General features: G+C 43.6%; 1 protein-coding gene across 1 annotated transcript in view; it reads left to right on the plus strand.

The window, feature by feature from the left end:
- LOC142971690 (protein phosphatase 3 catalytic subunit alpha) overlaps positions 1 to 15,599 on the plus strand; it is a 57,500-nt gene that overhangs the window by 28,267 nt on the left and 13,634 nt on the right. Inside the window, exons 3-8 of the mRNA XM_076112309.1 lie at positions 5,468 to 5,592; positions 6,153 to 6,264; positions 6,719 to 6,864; positions 7,702 to 7,841; positions 11,373 to 11,450; positions 12,499 to 12,593. Of these exons, the coding sequence (XP_075968424.1) occupies positions 5,468 to 5,592; positions 6,153 to 6,264; positions 6,719 to 6,864; positions 7,702 to 7,841; positions 11,373 to 11,450; positions 12,499 to 12,593 (696 nt within the window). The remainder of the gene's footprint in view (positions 1 to 5,467; positions 5,593 to 6,152; positions 6,265 to 6,718; positions 6,865 to 7,701; positions 7,842 to 11,372; positions 11,451 to 12,498; positions 12,594 to 15,599) is intronic.

Raw genomic sequence — 15,599 nt, forward strand, 5'->3', positions numbered from 1 at the left:
TTTCCTTTAATTTGTTAAGCAAACTTAACTTATCTTTTTTTTTTTACACTCTCAAATATCGATTGGTATCAGCCTCACAAATCCAGTATCTGTCGGGCTAAAATGTACCACCATGGTTTACACCTCTGGTTCCAAACCTGATGAAACGACAGATGAGAATAAACATATCTTTTGTCTTTTCTCAAATTCTGTTTTTTTTTTTTTTTTTTTTTTAAGTGAAATACGGGAAAGTGTTGCCTCTTCACGCTTCTCAAAAAATGAAATAACCAGTGGTTCACACCAACACAGTAATTTGAAGTGCGCTGAGCTCGTCAATGTCCAACTCTAAATCAGACGTTGTATTGTTGCTGCTGTGCTGGAGACTGCAGCTTGTTAAGAATCACATACAGTACGATGTTCATAACAGATCTGCAAGCGCCCCCTCCCTTTGCATAAATGCATACTCTGAAGCATGTACGCTCTCACAGAGTGCCATCATACAAACCGGGGGAGGGGGGTATTGTTATCATCCAGTCTTAATCAAAACACGATCTGGCACAGTCTGCCTCGCCGTGGATTTCGCTCGCTCAATGAGCCCGGCCTTGTGGAGTGGCCTGTGTAGGTTCTGAAGCCAGGTTGTGTAATGCCTGCCACCCACTCGGTAGCTGCTGCTACTCAGGGAGATCACTCCAGTGCACAAGCAGGAGATGGCCAGAACGAATTGTTTCTCACTCCAGATAATGTACACCCACCTGCTCTTCTTATGTGGGCTCTGGTTCCCACCTGGTTTTTTTTTTTTTTTTTTTTTTTTTTGTGTGCGCGTTGTGTGACAAGCGGGAGGGAAGGCAGGCAAAGCGTGTCTGTAGGTGTACTGGAGCGGAGAGCGATTGGATGGATTGCGTGTTTGCTGTGATAAAGCAGGGCCCCCGAGCTGGAGGAGTGAGCTATTGTGGCGTTTTTTTTCTCGTCGAACAGCCTCGTCCACGCTCGCACAGATGAGGCGACTACAGTTCACATTTGGTCTTTTTTTGGCCAGCGATTTAAACTCTCGCCCGTCGCCGTGTCTCCCCGCTGTTCTCTTCGCCTGGCAAGCGACGGCTTTCCAAAAGGTCAGCTGCAGGTGCAGTCCTCCCACACACAGTGTGCTTCAGGTGAAATTGCAGCCTCTCTACTCCCTCACCGACGGACTCCCTCTTGCAGAGCTGACTTCTGAAAACATGACTATATTGTTAATTTCCCTGTGAGCACTACATTTTCACAATAATTGCTCTCTTGGTGGTCATTCCTTTAGACAGAATTGTACTCTAGGGCAAAGTGAAATGAGTGTGTTTCAGAACAAGGACTTTACAGAGGGGATGGCTGCCTGTTGCATCCATCTCTGTGTTTCTACACGGTGGATGCATTGCATTGTTTCCGTTGGTGGTAGGCTACTCGTCATGGTCCTTTATCTGGTCGGCAGCAGCTTAGATTTGTTTGAGGAGTCGTTTCCATAGCAATAGCCAGCCATAGCATCACACCCTCTCTGGATAAAACCAGATGAATCAAGTTGATTGCCTAGTTTTATTTCATCTCGACGTTAAGTAGTACTTTAGCCCTTAAAGTGAAGCCTTAATGGTGGCCAGGATGCAAAAAAAACCAAGATATGACAAAAAATATCTGCAAAGGGTGCCTTTTTAATTTCAAAGAAAATGTCTCTCTCGCTTTAATTGCCGTTTGTTTTATATATTTATTTGTATTGAACCGATGCAGGGTCGATGCAGGTTTTTTACTTATTATATTATACTTATTTGAATCCTAAATTAAATAAAGGCAAGCTCATTTTGAAGCATAGATGAGCTGATGTAACACGTGTTTCTCTACACAGAGTTAAATCTTACTGATTATAATTAAAGAATATGAACATGAAGGATATGAACTGCATGTACAGTCCGCTCACTGTCACCTACTGTATTGTTGAGTAGGGGGATTTGTTACATAACGACTAATATGGTAGCCTATGGGAGGAATGGAAAAATAGAAAGCAGGTGAACAAACCTCCAACACATGAAGGTATGTTGTAATTTTTTTGTGCATACTGTGCGTAGTCGGTACATCTGTATTTTTATATCCCTTTTTCCTTCTCAAAATAAATCCTGTCAACACAAGCATGGTTTTATAAAAAAAATCTCCGTCCAGATGAAAATGCAAAAACACAATGGAGCCGCTGTTAAGGCCAGTGAGCAGGTTGGGCCACACACACAGCGGTGGCGTTGCGGTAGAGTATGTGTCGTGGGAGTGTTGCATTTGATAAGAAGCAGTAACCTCTGCAGCGCATTCTGATGTCAATGTGTAAACATGTAAAAAGTGCTGTTGGCGAGGTTATTTGGCCACGTCCACATTTCACAAAAGCTCCGTATTCATTGAGCTAAAACGCCGTTTGTGCGTGAACGGAAGCCCAAGATGCTAGAAAAAGCCACGTTGACAAAAACGCCTGAAGTTAATGAATGCAAATAAATAGAAACATTAATAAAATAGCTGCAATTTAAGTTCCCTTCATTCAAGCATTGTTTTTTGCCATTATTGTTCCAATTAATCAATCTAAAACCAACCTGCGCTACATGTTCGCACTTTAGTAGTGTTGGCTTGATGGCAAGAGGGACTACGGGCATCTTCAGAAACTGGACACAAATAACGAGGCTCCTTTCTTCAGAGTTGGTGCGCCACTGTGGATTTAAACCGTTACACAGTGTGGGTTTAATAAAAGACCACTGGTTAAGCAGAGGTTTACGATACAGTCAAGGAGAGCTGATTCTCCGAGCCGTCTCACGAGGCTCTTAACTTTAGATAATTGCTCTCCAACGTTGTCCTCCAGCTCCCACTAATTGGGTATCTCTCTGAAAGACTTTTGCACCGACTCCTATTGTAATTCTTCCTGCGAGATACAGTTCATAGAGCGATAAACAGCCTCGCGAAAAAGAAAGCCCGGTGTCCTTTTCAAATTAGATCTCAGCCTATTCACCCTTTTGTTAATTGCTCAACTAGCTTGAAGAAAAGATGAATTGCGGCACTTTGGCATCAGCCGCGCGGATGCCGTGCGTATCGTTGCTGTCGCTGCCATACTGTTCACATTCGATACCACTGATTGCTGCCTTTGTGCGGTTTGTTTATCACCTCTCAGGTGAAGAAGGTGACTTTTTCCAACTCGTTCACTGAAGCGGAAAGGCTTTAAGTTAATGTTAGTGTTAATTGCTGTTTTGATCACACCAGCCGGTATAGATTTACATCTGTGATTCGAATGTCTTGGCATTTTTATATGACATCACCAGAGGTCACGGGTGAACCCACACTGGACGCCACTTGACATCCTTTTAAATGAAATACGAAGCGCTGCATCAAGAAAATAGCCAAGCAATAAAAGCATTGCAATAGTAGTTAACAACTAATTCAGCAAATTGGCTCGATAAACAGAATGGGGGAAAGGGTAATACAAGAGCTGCAGAGCGGAGAAATGATTAAAGAGAATAAAAGTTGTTTTCAAGCCCAGTTTTAACCCAGTACTTCACTGAATGATACATTTTTTCTTCTTTTGTGTTCAGTGTCAATAAAACCGATTTTGACTATATTCTGTGTCAATTGTGTCTAGCTTCTCCTGAGGGAAAGACCTCGACAGCACGGTTGAATGCCAGGAATTTATCTAAAATCCGCTGCCATTTCCCGGGAAAAAATACCTGCCGATAATAACGCCCGTGTGTTCTCCGTGTACCTGCGTGTACCTGTGTGTACTGAAGACTATGTACTGAAACAAAGACACCTTCTACAAGCCTCATTAAAGCCGCCGCGTATTCATGGTGATTTAACTGGATCTAATTTCCAGCTGCAGGTTTCAGCTGGCAGCTTACAGACCCTGCTGTGCGGTTAAATACTGCTCGGGATCCGCGGTTGAGCTTTTCAGGTGGCGTTTCGCGTTTCCCCAAACAAAGGCTAATGCCAAATAAGAGAAAAGCCACTTGATGAAAATGACTGCAGCTTTTTATATGCAAGGCTTGAGCTCCGTCAAAGCTATCAGCCTTTCTTTTACAGCAGGAAAATGTAATTATAATGCTCATTTTATGTCTTTTGTTATATCCTGTGGTTATATACTCAAATAGTATTTTTAATTTATTACCTATGGTCCGAAAACGGGACTGTGGACCATATGGAGCCCACCGATGAAATGTATCAATAATGAATACTAATTTCCGGTGTAACGACCCGTTGAACCAACCTTTAGAGTAGCTCAAAAATCGACCCAAGGCCCTTAAATCAGACGACCTCACATGCACCCCCCCCCCCCCCCCCCCCCCCCCCCCCCCGTCAGTCAATGGCAGATAAGCAGCAAATCTTCTGTGTGGCCTCTGCTCCCCTCTTCTCCCTCGAGAGTAATAGAGTATAGAGTCACGTAAACCAATCCATTGAGTGATTTGCTGTCCCTGATTCCTGACGCGGTTTTTTATCCCAGGACACTCCCCTGACGCCGTTTAACGACAGAAAGGATGCGACGCTAGCGATGTCGTGGAGTTCCCCGTGGTGCTGAATATACTATATCATATCCCGGTTAACAATACATGTTGAGGAATGGAGACCACTGCGAGCTTTCCAGTCATTTCAGCCAATTAAGTTTCAGTGTGTTTGGCGAGGATGTGTTCACAATCACGAGCCAGTTGGAAACACCTCAAGGTTACGGAGAGGCCGAGAGAGGATGTGGTGGAAAAGCGAGCTGCAGCCAGTTCTTGTGATTCCTTTCCAAACTGGACCGCTACTTTTTAATAATGAAAATAGTGTGCGCTGAAGTATTGACTTCTTTTGTGAGAGTGGAGCTTGTAGGAAAGATTGCAATAACACACACTTGTTTGTGATGTGATTCATGACCATCTAACGATACTAACGCGTGTCTGCTGCCATTGATAGTCAAATCTAAATTCTTCGTACAGACTGTGATTTGCAATTATGCTCATGTTTTTGTTTTTTTCTGAATGGATTCAGATTACAAGCCTCATTTTAGTGAACATTGAGTTTGGAAAAAGCTCCTGTTATAATAGCCGGTATTTACGTCGTTTTCGGTTTTATTCTTTGCATAATTTCCTGCAGTCAGCGTGGGCTGCAGAGCTGGTCCATGCATAACGATGCCTTTTTTTTCAGTTACAAGTGAGCAGTTTATGTTAATAACAAAATTTCACATTGTTTGACAAAGCAAACTGATTAAAAAAAATGATATAGTGAACTGCCAGATGGAATGTTTGTCGCTATAATTATGAAAAGACACCGAAGTTTAAGGTTTATCCAGGATTCTACACATATAGGACGTCTTCTGCGGTATAGCGTACATAGTCTGAGCTCCTCACATCTGACAGCAAATATGGAAATAAGCAAATAGCCTCGCACGGTGTTATAAAGGCTTTCATCTGTTCCTCAGCTGTAAAAATAGCAGTTATCCTGATGTGCCTTTGTTCCTCTTTCTGCCTTATTCCAGTGTGCGGAGACATCCATGGGCAGTTCTTTGACCTGATGAAGCTGTTTGAAGTCGGAGGATCACCAGCATCCACGCGCTACCTTTTCCTGGGGGACTACGTTGACAGAGGGTATTTCAGTATTGAAGTAAGTCTGTGTATTTGTTTTTTGTCCTCACGAGGGCTTAATCAAGTGTGACACGCTGTGTTTATTAATAGCTTTCTTTTGAGTGTGGATCAAATCAGGCTGCAGATATTGGAGCGGTGATGGGCCTTTTGTAATAACTTCAAATATAGCCCGGATAGCGAATGTCACTGTGTATGTTATATGTGGAGAGAGATTTTTTTAATATGAAGCAAAATGCACGTATTTAATCTGCGACTGCAGATTGGAATTAACTTAGATCTGTATTTGCTGCCATCTCATCGCCTGAAACATTCTACTTTTATTAATAAAATATATTGTAATGGAGCGTGCCGTGCCTGTCCTCTGATGGCTCCTCTGAAGGATTGTCATCTCCTCCCCGCAAGCCTGAACTATGCCACGAAAAGTACCGCATGAATGTTTCATTATAAGCAGAATTGCTTGTATTATGCCACTCCGTGATATTGACAAAGTCTGACTTGACGGTTCATGTTTCCAGTGTTATTTAAAGATGACAAGCTAACTGTTCCCCAACCCTTTTCTTTTGTGCTTCTTTGTTTCAGTGTGTGCTGTACTTGTGGGCCTTAAAGATCCTTTACCCAAAAACACTGTTTTTGCTGCGTGGGAATCATGAATGTAGACATTTAACAGAGTATTTCACATTTAAGCAGGAATGTAAGTAATGCTTTGACACTTCTATTTATTTATTTTCTAGATTGAGTCCAAACAGTCTGGTCTGTGACTCTCTGTACAGACTGAGTTATTCTTTCTAATAAGCTGTTTATCATGCATCTATCGACCTCAAACGCTCACTTAAAAGTGCCCTCGAGCCTGGTGCAGGATTCGCTCAGATTTTTTGCCCTTCTCATTATTTACACAAGTCAGAACCATTTCTGTTGGACTCTGACAGAGAACGGGGGGGGGGGAGAAGAAGTAAAATACAAAAGAGCTGTGAAATTGTGCTGTTTTTAAAAATGTGTTTGAGAAGTTTTATGGCACTTTGGAGAGCCTTTCCGCCCCATTCCAGCACACTGTGAGCCCCACTGTATGAGAGCTGTGTTGTTTGACTTGGCATGCTTACCTTTCCCTGCCCTGTCTCCCCCTGTCTCCCCCTCCCCCCCCATGACAGGTAGAATTAAGTATTCAGAGAGGGTGTATGACGCATGTATGGACGCCTTCGACTGCCTTCCCCTGGCTGCCCTTATGAACCAGCAGTTCCTGTGTGTACACGGAGGACTGTCTCCAGAAATCACAAATCTTGACGACATCAGGAAAGTATGTGTCTGATTCGAGGCCATTTTCTCGATCATTTCATAAAGCTACAGTTTGTGCGTGTGTGTTTTTAACAGCAGGTGGCTGTTAATGGCTTTGAAAATACAATTGAAGCTTCCTGTACACCTCATGTGCTTTCTGCATTCATTCAAAGTTAATGAGGAGATAACTGTATTTGTTTTAGCATGATGGGCTGTGACAATAACAACCGTAGTTGCAATGCATGAAGTGATTCACCCAGATGTGTCTCAAGTACTGCTCAGGACTTGGACACGAGGGAATGTAAAGTCGGATTTAAAAAAAAAAAAAAAATGTTGAAGAGTCGGATCCTGCTTTCAAACTAATTCAATAATTCCAAATGGATTTTATGGCTGCAATCAGAGGGCATGCATAATATAATTTGCTCTATTGAAGTGTCCATCATGCTACCCATCCAGTAATCCACAAGCTTTTTGTTTGAGAAAGAGCTATCCTTGGCTGAAAGCAAAGTCATTTATGTTCATTGCACCAAAAGAATGGCTGCCATTGAGTTTTTTTTCATGTCTTTCCAAAGAAAAACAACTAAAAAAAGCCTTCTAGGTACTGAGAGGTGAGCGCTGTCTTTGAATAAGTCATCCGCACCGTATATCTGAAATATTCCACTCCTTTCTACGCTGAATAGAATTTGAAAATCACTTCAGCAAACTCGTCAGTCAGAGTCACGATTTCATTATAATCACGGCAGCAGCCACTCTCCCAGAGACGGCCAACGTATTTTTTCTCTGCAGCAAGAACACACACTCCATGTGCATCTTTCCAGTCAAACACGGCTGACACGAGTCCCAATTTTGTCTTCCACAGTTAGACAGATTCAAAGAGCCCCCAGCATACGGACCAATGTGCGATCTGCTGTGGTCCGACCCCCTGGAGGATTTTGGGAATGAGAAGAGCCAAGAGCATTTCACACACAACACAGTGCGAGGCTGTTCCTACTTCTACAGGTGAGTGTTCTGTTTTTTTACTACATTGGAAAATTAGAGGATAAAGGATTCCAGCCAACAGTGGGATAGATGGCAGCTTTGATTCTCTGCTAGCATTAAATAGCGTCCGCAATGTTCAGTCTATAGGACTCTTATTAAGCCAACATTTTGTTTTATATTGGACGGTGGAATTAAAAACATGATCTTAGTAACCGTAATCAAAAAGCTTTTTTTTTTTGTTAATAAATCATCTACTTATTAGTTTTGGCTGTGCTTATCTGTAAATACCTTATTGCCAAAGACAATAAAAATGTTTCAAGACAGAATACTTGAACTTAAAGATGGGTACGGAAGTTGCTGAAGTACTCAAGTAGTCATAAACAAATGTTTAAAACAAAAATGGGGGGAAAAAAAGTTGACAAATCAAGACACCCGGCTTCCAAATTTCCATTTCTCATCTGCTTGTTTTTCTCCGCCCTGCAATTCCTCAACCGTGAGTGGGAGACCGACATTCGTCAGAACATGGCGTGCATCAGAGAAGTCCCAAAGTCTCCTCCTCAGACAGTCGCCGGTGTTTATGTAATGCGCATTACCTTCAAATGAGCAGAGCGACTGAACAAACGGAGGAAATGCACGGAGCGGGGCAGCTCCCACTGTCACAAGATGTAATGAACTAGCGCATTACCGCAAGGCGCAGTGCTGTTCCACTCATTATTGCCTAAGCAACGCTTGCTTGGCCCCGGCGTGCCTGGGGGCAAGCTGGCAGAAGAAGTACTCCGACATGTCCTGAGGCTCCTGATTTGCATTTTTCTCTTTCTTGATAATGGGTGTTTCATAACCACTGACTTAATAGTATTTTAATGTCCACGCTTGGAAATGAACTCCCAGAGCTGCTCTTGTTGTGGATTCGTGAGGACACATTTTGCCTGATGGTCCTACAGTCTTTATGTGAGCCATTACACTGCAGATCCACAACAGGTCCTTTGCTTTACTGAAGAGAGACCCAACAGAAACGTTATGTAATGTTAGGTGTTTGGCCTTTTTTTTTAATTTATTTTTTTTTTTTTTAACCTCAAACCAGTGATTTGACTGTTTGAGTTGTACCAGCACCCTTGTCAGCCCCGCTGCCTTTTGGTCGAAAATTCCTCTGCGGTCTTGTTTTCATCAGTGTCCCTCACGTCATCTGCCCAGGGCACGCTCGCTAATTGGCATCACGCTGGCATTCAGGATTTATGAGACAGTTTAAGCCAGACTGAGAGGGAGCCATTCCTCAGCACTCCTCCACAGAAAAACATTGAGCTTCTTTGTTGCTTCTGTCTTGCAGCGACCAATAATTCCCCCCCCCCCCCAGCGCCGTAGGCACGCTCGTAACTCTTTTTTCAAACGCAATTCAGGCATGAAATTGCACATGTTTTGAATGCGGCCGCTTTCATTTTAGCCGCCACTCAGCAGCACAAATGTATAACCCTGATGTGATTTATTTTTTTTCATTGGTGTTAATCCAAGCTATTGATATTAAAACCAAATATAAAAGCTTTAATTTGAACGTAGCGAACATGCAAAGCGATACTAATATTGCACGCGTGGAAGGTCTTGCACAGCTCCTCATGTTGTCCAAGGAGCTCATTAACATCTGCGCCCTGTTGTTGGACAGATGGGAGACGCTCGCAACTCAAAAAGCAAAAAAAAAAAAAAACTAGGCCAAAATGTATCTTGTCTGAACGGCTCCATATGGCATGTATCTACATCTGTTGCAGGAAATCAAGTGAGAAATAAAACATTTATTCCTAATTCCCCCCCCCCTCCTCCCCGCAAAACTCATTACGTTTTTAATTCCATCTCGGCAACTGCTCCCTCCTTTTCACATCCCTCCCAGCAATGTTTGTTGCGACTGTCAGGAATGCATGTGTTCTCACGTCTACATGAACCAGGATTGTTAATGAACCTTTCCGAACTCCTTCAATTTCAGTCTCCCATAACGGGGTTTTCACACAATTTCAATTTAGAATATTTTACCTCTGCACCAAGCATGGTATCTGAGCATGCAATAAAAAAAGAAACCAAGCCATTCAAATTAAAGTTAATTTACTTATATAACACTTTTTACAACCCTGCCTCAAAGGACTTTACATTAAGAGATGCAATAAAGCTGCCATAATAGTATTAGTCTGTCGGTCAAACTCCACTAAAACTGCATTTGTTGTGCAGCATTTGCTAAAAAAGAAAAAATCTCTTGGTACTTTTCTCGAGAGGTCTGAAGCCAAAATGTATAGTTTGGTTTTGATGACTTTATGTGGGCGTTGTTCATTGCTGTGCTCTGATTCTGCAGGGGCGTTGAGCTAGGATTACAGAACTCAATACAAAGTCATAACCTGTTTTTGAACAAACACAATATACTTCTTCACTGAACAACAAAAGTTTCGGGATTTTGAGATTGTTTTATGAACTGTTTATTTCCAGTTTTTTTTTTTTTTGCATTAGAATTACTACTGATCCAAGTAATCACAATGATAAAAGTTTCACATTACACATTGTAATAGAGATGCTCTAAAATTCCACCCCAATTGCTGGAAAACCTACAAAGTGACTTTTATGTTAATCAGCCAAAAATTCTAGAGCTAAAACAACTTTATTATAGCCCCTATTATTGTATAGTGGTTCTGATGTAATGCAAAGTGTCACTCATTCACTGTGAGCTGTCACTCACTCTGTTCATTACACAGCATCCCACGATTCACACATCCTGGCGTCCACTGTTGTTTTAATCATGTTTAAAGCAACGCGACAGAAAGTATTGTGGGAGTGCAGTCACTGTTTAACCTATTTTCAGGTCAAGAGACATTACATAACAAATGCTGTCTGCCAGTGACTTGTCTTCTGCCTTTCCCATTGCGAGCGTAGGAAATTTCCAGTGGAAGCTGGTGCTGAGAAACGAAAGGTTGTAGCATGGAAAACCCTGAAACCGCACTGTAGTCTGATCGTTGGCAGTAAGGTTTTTCGGTCTCCCTCCACACAGACTGAATCGATCAGCATGAGCATAAAACATGCTTTAACACTCTCCCAAGTGATCAACTCTTTTTCTTGAAGAAACCGAAGTCTGCTACGAATCATGTGTCATACTCGACATTATTTGAGTTTCATTCGAAAAATAAAAATCCGCCGTTTCCAAAAAAGATCACACCTACTCCGCTTACAGTATAGAAAGCTTGTTTAAAAGTAAAGCACATTACGGGTTATTATGTAGATTATGATACCTTTTGCTGGCAAATGTTTTTTAGACGCATTAAAGGGCCTGTTTTGAATTCAAGGCAAACTTAAAAATGTATATGAAAGCTTACAGGCAACCTTTCAAGACAATATAGCGCTTTATAAGCCACGTGGCTTTAGAACACATCTAGCTTGAACTCAGAGTTGTATATCCACAGTTTCTCTGAGCACGATCAATAATACCTCTGACTTATTTCATTATTTCTATTGATTGTTCTTCTTGATCTTACTGGGATTTTTCTTGATGTATGACTAAACCAAATGTTCTGTCTCTTTATTCAACAGCTACCCTGCAGTCTGTGACTTTCTACAACACAATAACTTATTATCTGTCATCCGGGCCCATGAAGCGCAGGATGCTGGGTGAGTGTTGTGGCATTTCGTCGTCGTCTCCCCTCACACTGTCAGGCAGCAGAGTGAGTCAGACCAGGGTATTAAATGAAAAGCTACCCCGGTGCTCTGGGGGGGGGGGGGGGGGGGGTCTTACTCAAGCCCGTCTGGAGAGCCTATTTCGGTGCGGTCTGAACTTTGAGAGAAGTCGTGTTAATCCAAGAAATGAAAATGAATCCAGCAGCAGGAGGAGTAAGTCGGCCAGATGTGATGGGATGAGTGTGATTCATGCAGACCAAGTCAAGAACCGTGGTTTGAGAAAGTCGAGTTTGATTGTGGCGTTTTGCCACTACATGTTGTTTGCTTCGCATTCAGACACATTTCTAACAACACACTGGAAAGCCTGGGAGGATTTTCAAACGGGCAGGTGGGTGGATGTGTCAAGCTGATCTCCCTTTTAAGCGAGGTTAAGGCGGTGGGATTCACAGCACACAGTTGTTTACCGTTCCCTCCCACAGCGTGGTCACATGGGACGCCTGGACACGTCCCAGATGAGGCTGCAGCCCCAAGCCAATTTAAACCACACATGTCGTAATGTTATTGAGTTCCATATATGTTTTGTTTGCACCTTCTTCTTTTTTTTTTCTTTTTTTTGGATCTCCGTAAATAGTTTCTGCGAGGTGTGGTGCAGCAAACATATCCTCTGTGTTAGTGCTCTGTTTACCTATAGCTTGATTCCATTCCAAGTATCCAAACCACCAAACGCAGCACAGACGTTCCTGGGAGATCCGAGTAGGTGGGTTTGAATGCTGAGTTGGTTCAAGCGTGATGATGACTACTTAAGGGCATGTTTAACCTGTAACGCGGGGGATTTACTCTCGTAAGGCTACGCCGATGTTGCCCCCCCCTCATTGCTGATGCATCAGCGTACAAGACAAACACACAGCCGCGGTGAAAACAAGAGGCCATGAAAACTGTCGCCGCTAATCATATCCCGAGGGTTGAACACCAATGATTAATCCAGGAGTACAAGGTTGTAATGTCTACTAATGCTTACCTCTCCTTTTGGATGTTTCACCAGATACCGCATGTACAGAAAGAGTCAGACCACTGGCTTCCCATCCCTTATCACCATCTTCTCTGCACCCAACTACCTAGATGTCTACAACAACAAAGGTACGGCTTATATCTTTGTCAATCTTCAGTGGCTAATGAAGAACAAGCCAGCTGACATTGCTTACTGAGGCTCACAAGCAATCTCTGGTTTAGTCGTCTTTTAGAGTATTTTGGAATCATTAACCAGGCTTTTATATTTGGGGCATTCTGGACACAACGTTTTGGTGACAATATTGCACTTGCTCAATGATAATAATCTCTGCGCCGCTGATTTTGATCAGGTCAGTTCAGGGACAAAGCCGGCGAGAAATGAAATGGCCTGGTGCCGGTTGACTTGGCACCTGGTGGCGCCCTATGCTGTGCTATGGTGCCTACGCAGCAAGACAGGCTTGCCTCTGTGCTGTGAGTCAGCACTTTTCCCCCGGAGAACAGACAGTATATTGCTTTGGCTGTGGGGGCATGTTTGGATGGGGGCGGTGATGCGCGAACCACAGGAAATGGAAATGGGAAGGAAAGAGTGATGGTGCTGGTGCACGCTGTTTCTGCAATGCCTCTCGTGATGAAATGCCATAACGGAGCTTTATAATGCAGCGCCTTTGGTTTGAATATGTCACAGACTGGGGGAGTGAGGGCTGGCCTTTTCTATTTTCTTTTGCCCCATTTGCAGGTGTATTTGGTTGATCTAAGATTAGGTTACATTTGTTTGCTCTCCCCCCCCCCCCATGAGCTGCCTCTGTGCCTCCTTCACTGCACAATAAGGATAGTGAAGAAACTGCAGTTTGCCTGCCTGTATTGTTGTTTATTATTAGGACCCCATTTGTACCATGCCAACTAATCTTCTGGGGGCTCATGGTCAACGCGACACGAACAAACAAAACAAAGTGATCTCAAGCGCATGTTGTTTTTAGTTTTGGCAGCCAATTGCCGGGCAAATCATTTACGCCTCTCGAGCTCAATATGGTATATGGAAAATGATTTGGTCTGCACCGTGTTCTGAGCTGCAACTGGCTGACCTTCAGTTGATAAAATGCCTGCCGGAGCAAGAGTGGTTATCAGAAAGAAAAAGATTACTCTGTTTAATTTTAGGACCGACTTCAATCAGGCACACGGATGCATCCTCAGTGGCAGCACTACGTGTTCTTTATTTCTCTTCGGCTGAATCCGCTGTCCTAAAGTGGCAAGATCTTTGGCTTAAAAAGGCAAATACAGGAGCAAGAGCAAATAAACATCCCTTAAGCTAAATGTCCAGTCAGAGATTTCATGTCAAAGCTCTTAAAACTTCGACAAGTTGCGGCTATGCAATTACTTGGTTCCCAATCCACTTTAATAACCGTCTGCTTACCCCCCCCCCCCCCCCCCCCCCCACACACACACACACACACACACACACACACACACACACACACAATACCACGGAACAGGCACAGCTAGCCAATAGAGTCCTATCAGTCCTGTTGATGCTCTTCTAATCAGTCATGTGGGTGGGGTTCACTGGTAGAACCAAAGCCTCTGTAATGAATTGGTCTACTCTTAGCTTCTTGGCAGAGCTGGAAGCCCACTGAGCATGTACCGTGATTGATGACCAATCGAGTGGGCACATAAATCTTAAAAAGGTGGAGGGAGGAGGCATCAGCGGGTCCCATCAATACAGTTTAACTAGCCAGGTTAACCAATGAGACGTCTCCACGAAGTGCGGTGGCGCCTCCTCCTCCTCCTCGGCGGAGGATATCTATGAGGCACCACAGACGGACACCAACTCTTCCACAAGAAGTAAAGCGGACTGGTGGCTGAGTCAGGTCGATCGACGCGTGAATGATGCTCAGGATGTGATTCTGTAAGGATATGAAGTCCTGCTTCAGGGATGCCACCCATCAATCCTTTGCCATTTGAGTCAAACTGTTGGCTTTGCAGTAAGTGTCAGATGCTGACCAGCTGTCCATCGCAGCGCTGACCCCCGCACAACGCACCCCTGCACTCCAGCGCTGGCAGGGGAGCTGTGTTAAATGAAAACACAGCAGCAGTGATTTAGCAGTTTTCACTGTTTGAGCTTCGAGTTCTGAGTGGAGGGAGAGGAGGAGGAGGAGGAGGAGGAGGAGGAAGGGGGGTGGTGGGTGGGGTGTAGTTGGCAGTTGCACACTTTGGAGATTGCTTGCGGTTTTGTATTAATGGAATGTTTTCTGCTGCATCATTATTGACTGGCCCCCGAAAGCCAACAACTGAGTCCTAATGGATATGGTGCTTTGATGGAATAAAAGCTAAATGACCGAGATGTTGGCAACGCTGTTGACGCTAATTTGTGTTAAATCTCACTCCTGAGACACTGAAGGATCGGTTGGGTTAGATTCATCCCACACCTGTTAAACCATATAGAACCAAATAAATGCCTTGCTCCTCTCTTGTGTCGTTTTTTTGATGAGGAGGTCAGGTGCTGATTGGCAGGTTGACGGGACGGGTGATTTGAAGAGGAAGGAAACGGAGTGGCATGATTGGCTCCCGGCCCTGCCACTGGAATGAACGGCAAGATGGAATCGATGGCAGTGATGACGCCAGCGCAGCAGGGAATTCACTTTCTCCCCCCCCCCCCCTCATCACGGGGGCCAGCAAGAAGAGTATCCCTGGCACAGATGAACCGCCCATCTGTTATCACTCTGGTCATTACTGGGCTTCCCTTCAGTTTCCTGTAAACATGCGGCATCGACCAAGAAATAATAACAACGTAATGCCGGACAGGTGCTTCTCGGTCCACACAAAGCGGGATCTTAAAGTCATTACAGTGTAATGTATGCCCAGTTATGGGTCATTGGTGAGTGTAGTGTGTAGGACTGGGTATTGTTGAAGTTTCATCAATTCTGATTCAAATTGTGCTTATTTGTTAGACTCATTGTTCCCATTATCTTCATATTTTTGAGGAAGAAGACTTGAGCCATGGTAAATCCACGACTACTGAGCAAACTCTGTCCACTGGAGAAGACCATGAGATGCAATTAAATGGACCCTTGAGTTCAGATCATCATTTTGAAATCATCATCCACCTGTTGTCATTTGTCAAACATGACGAGGTGTTTT

This window comes from Anarhichas minor, unplaced genomic scaffold, assembly GCF_050575085.1.
Source record: "Anarhichas minor isolate MPS153535 unplaced genomic scaffold, ASM5057508v1 ptg000049l, whole genome shotgun sequence".
Lineage (NCBI taxonomy): Eukaryota > Metazoa > Chordata > Actinopteri > Perciformes > Anarhichadidae > Anarhichas > Anarhichas minor.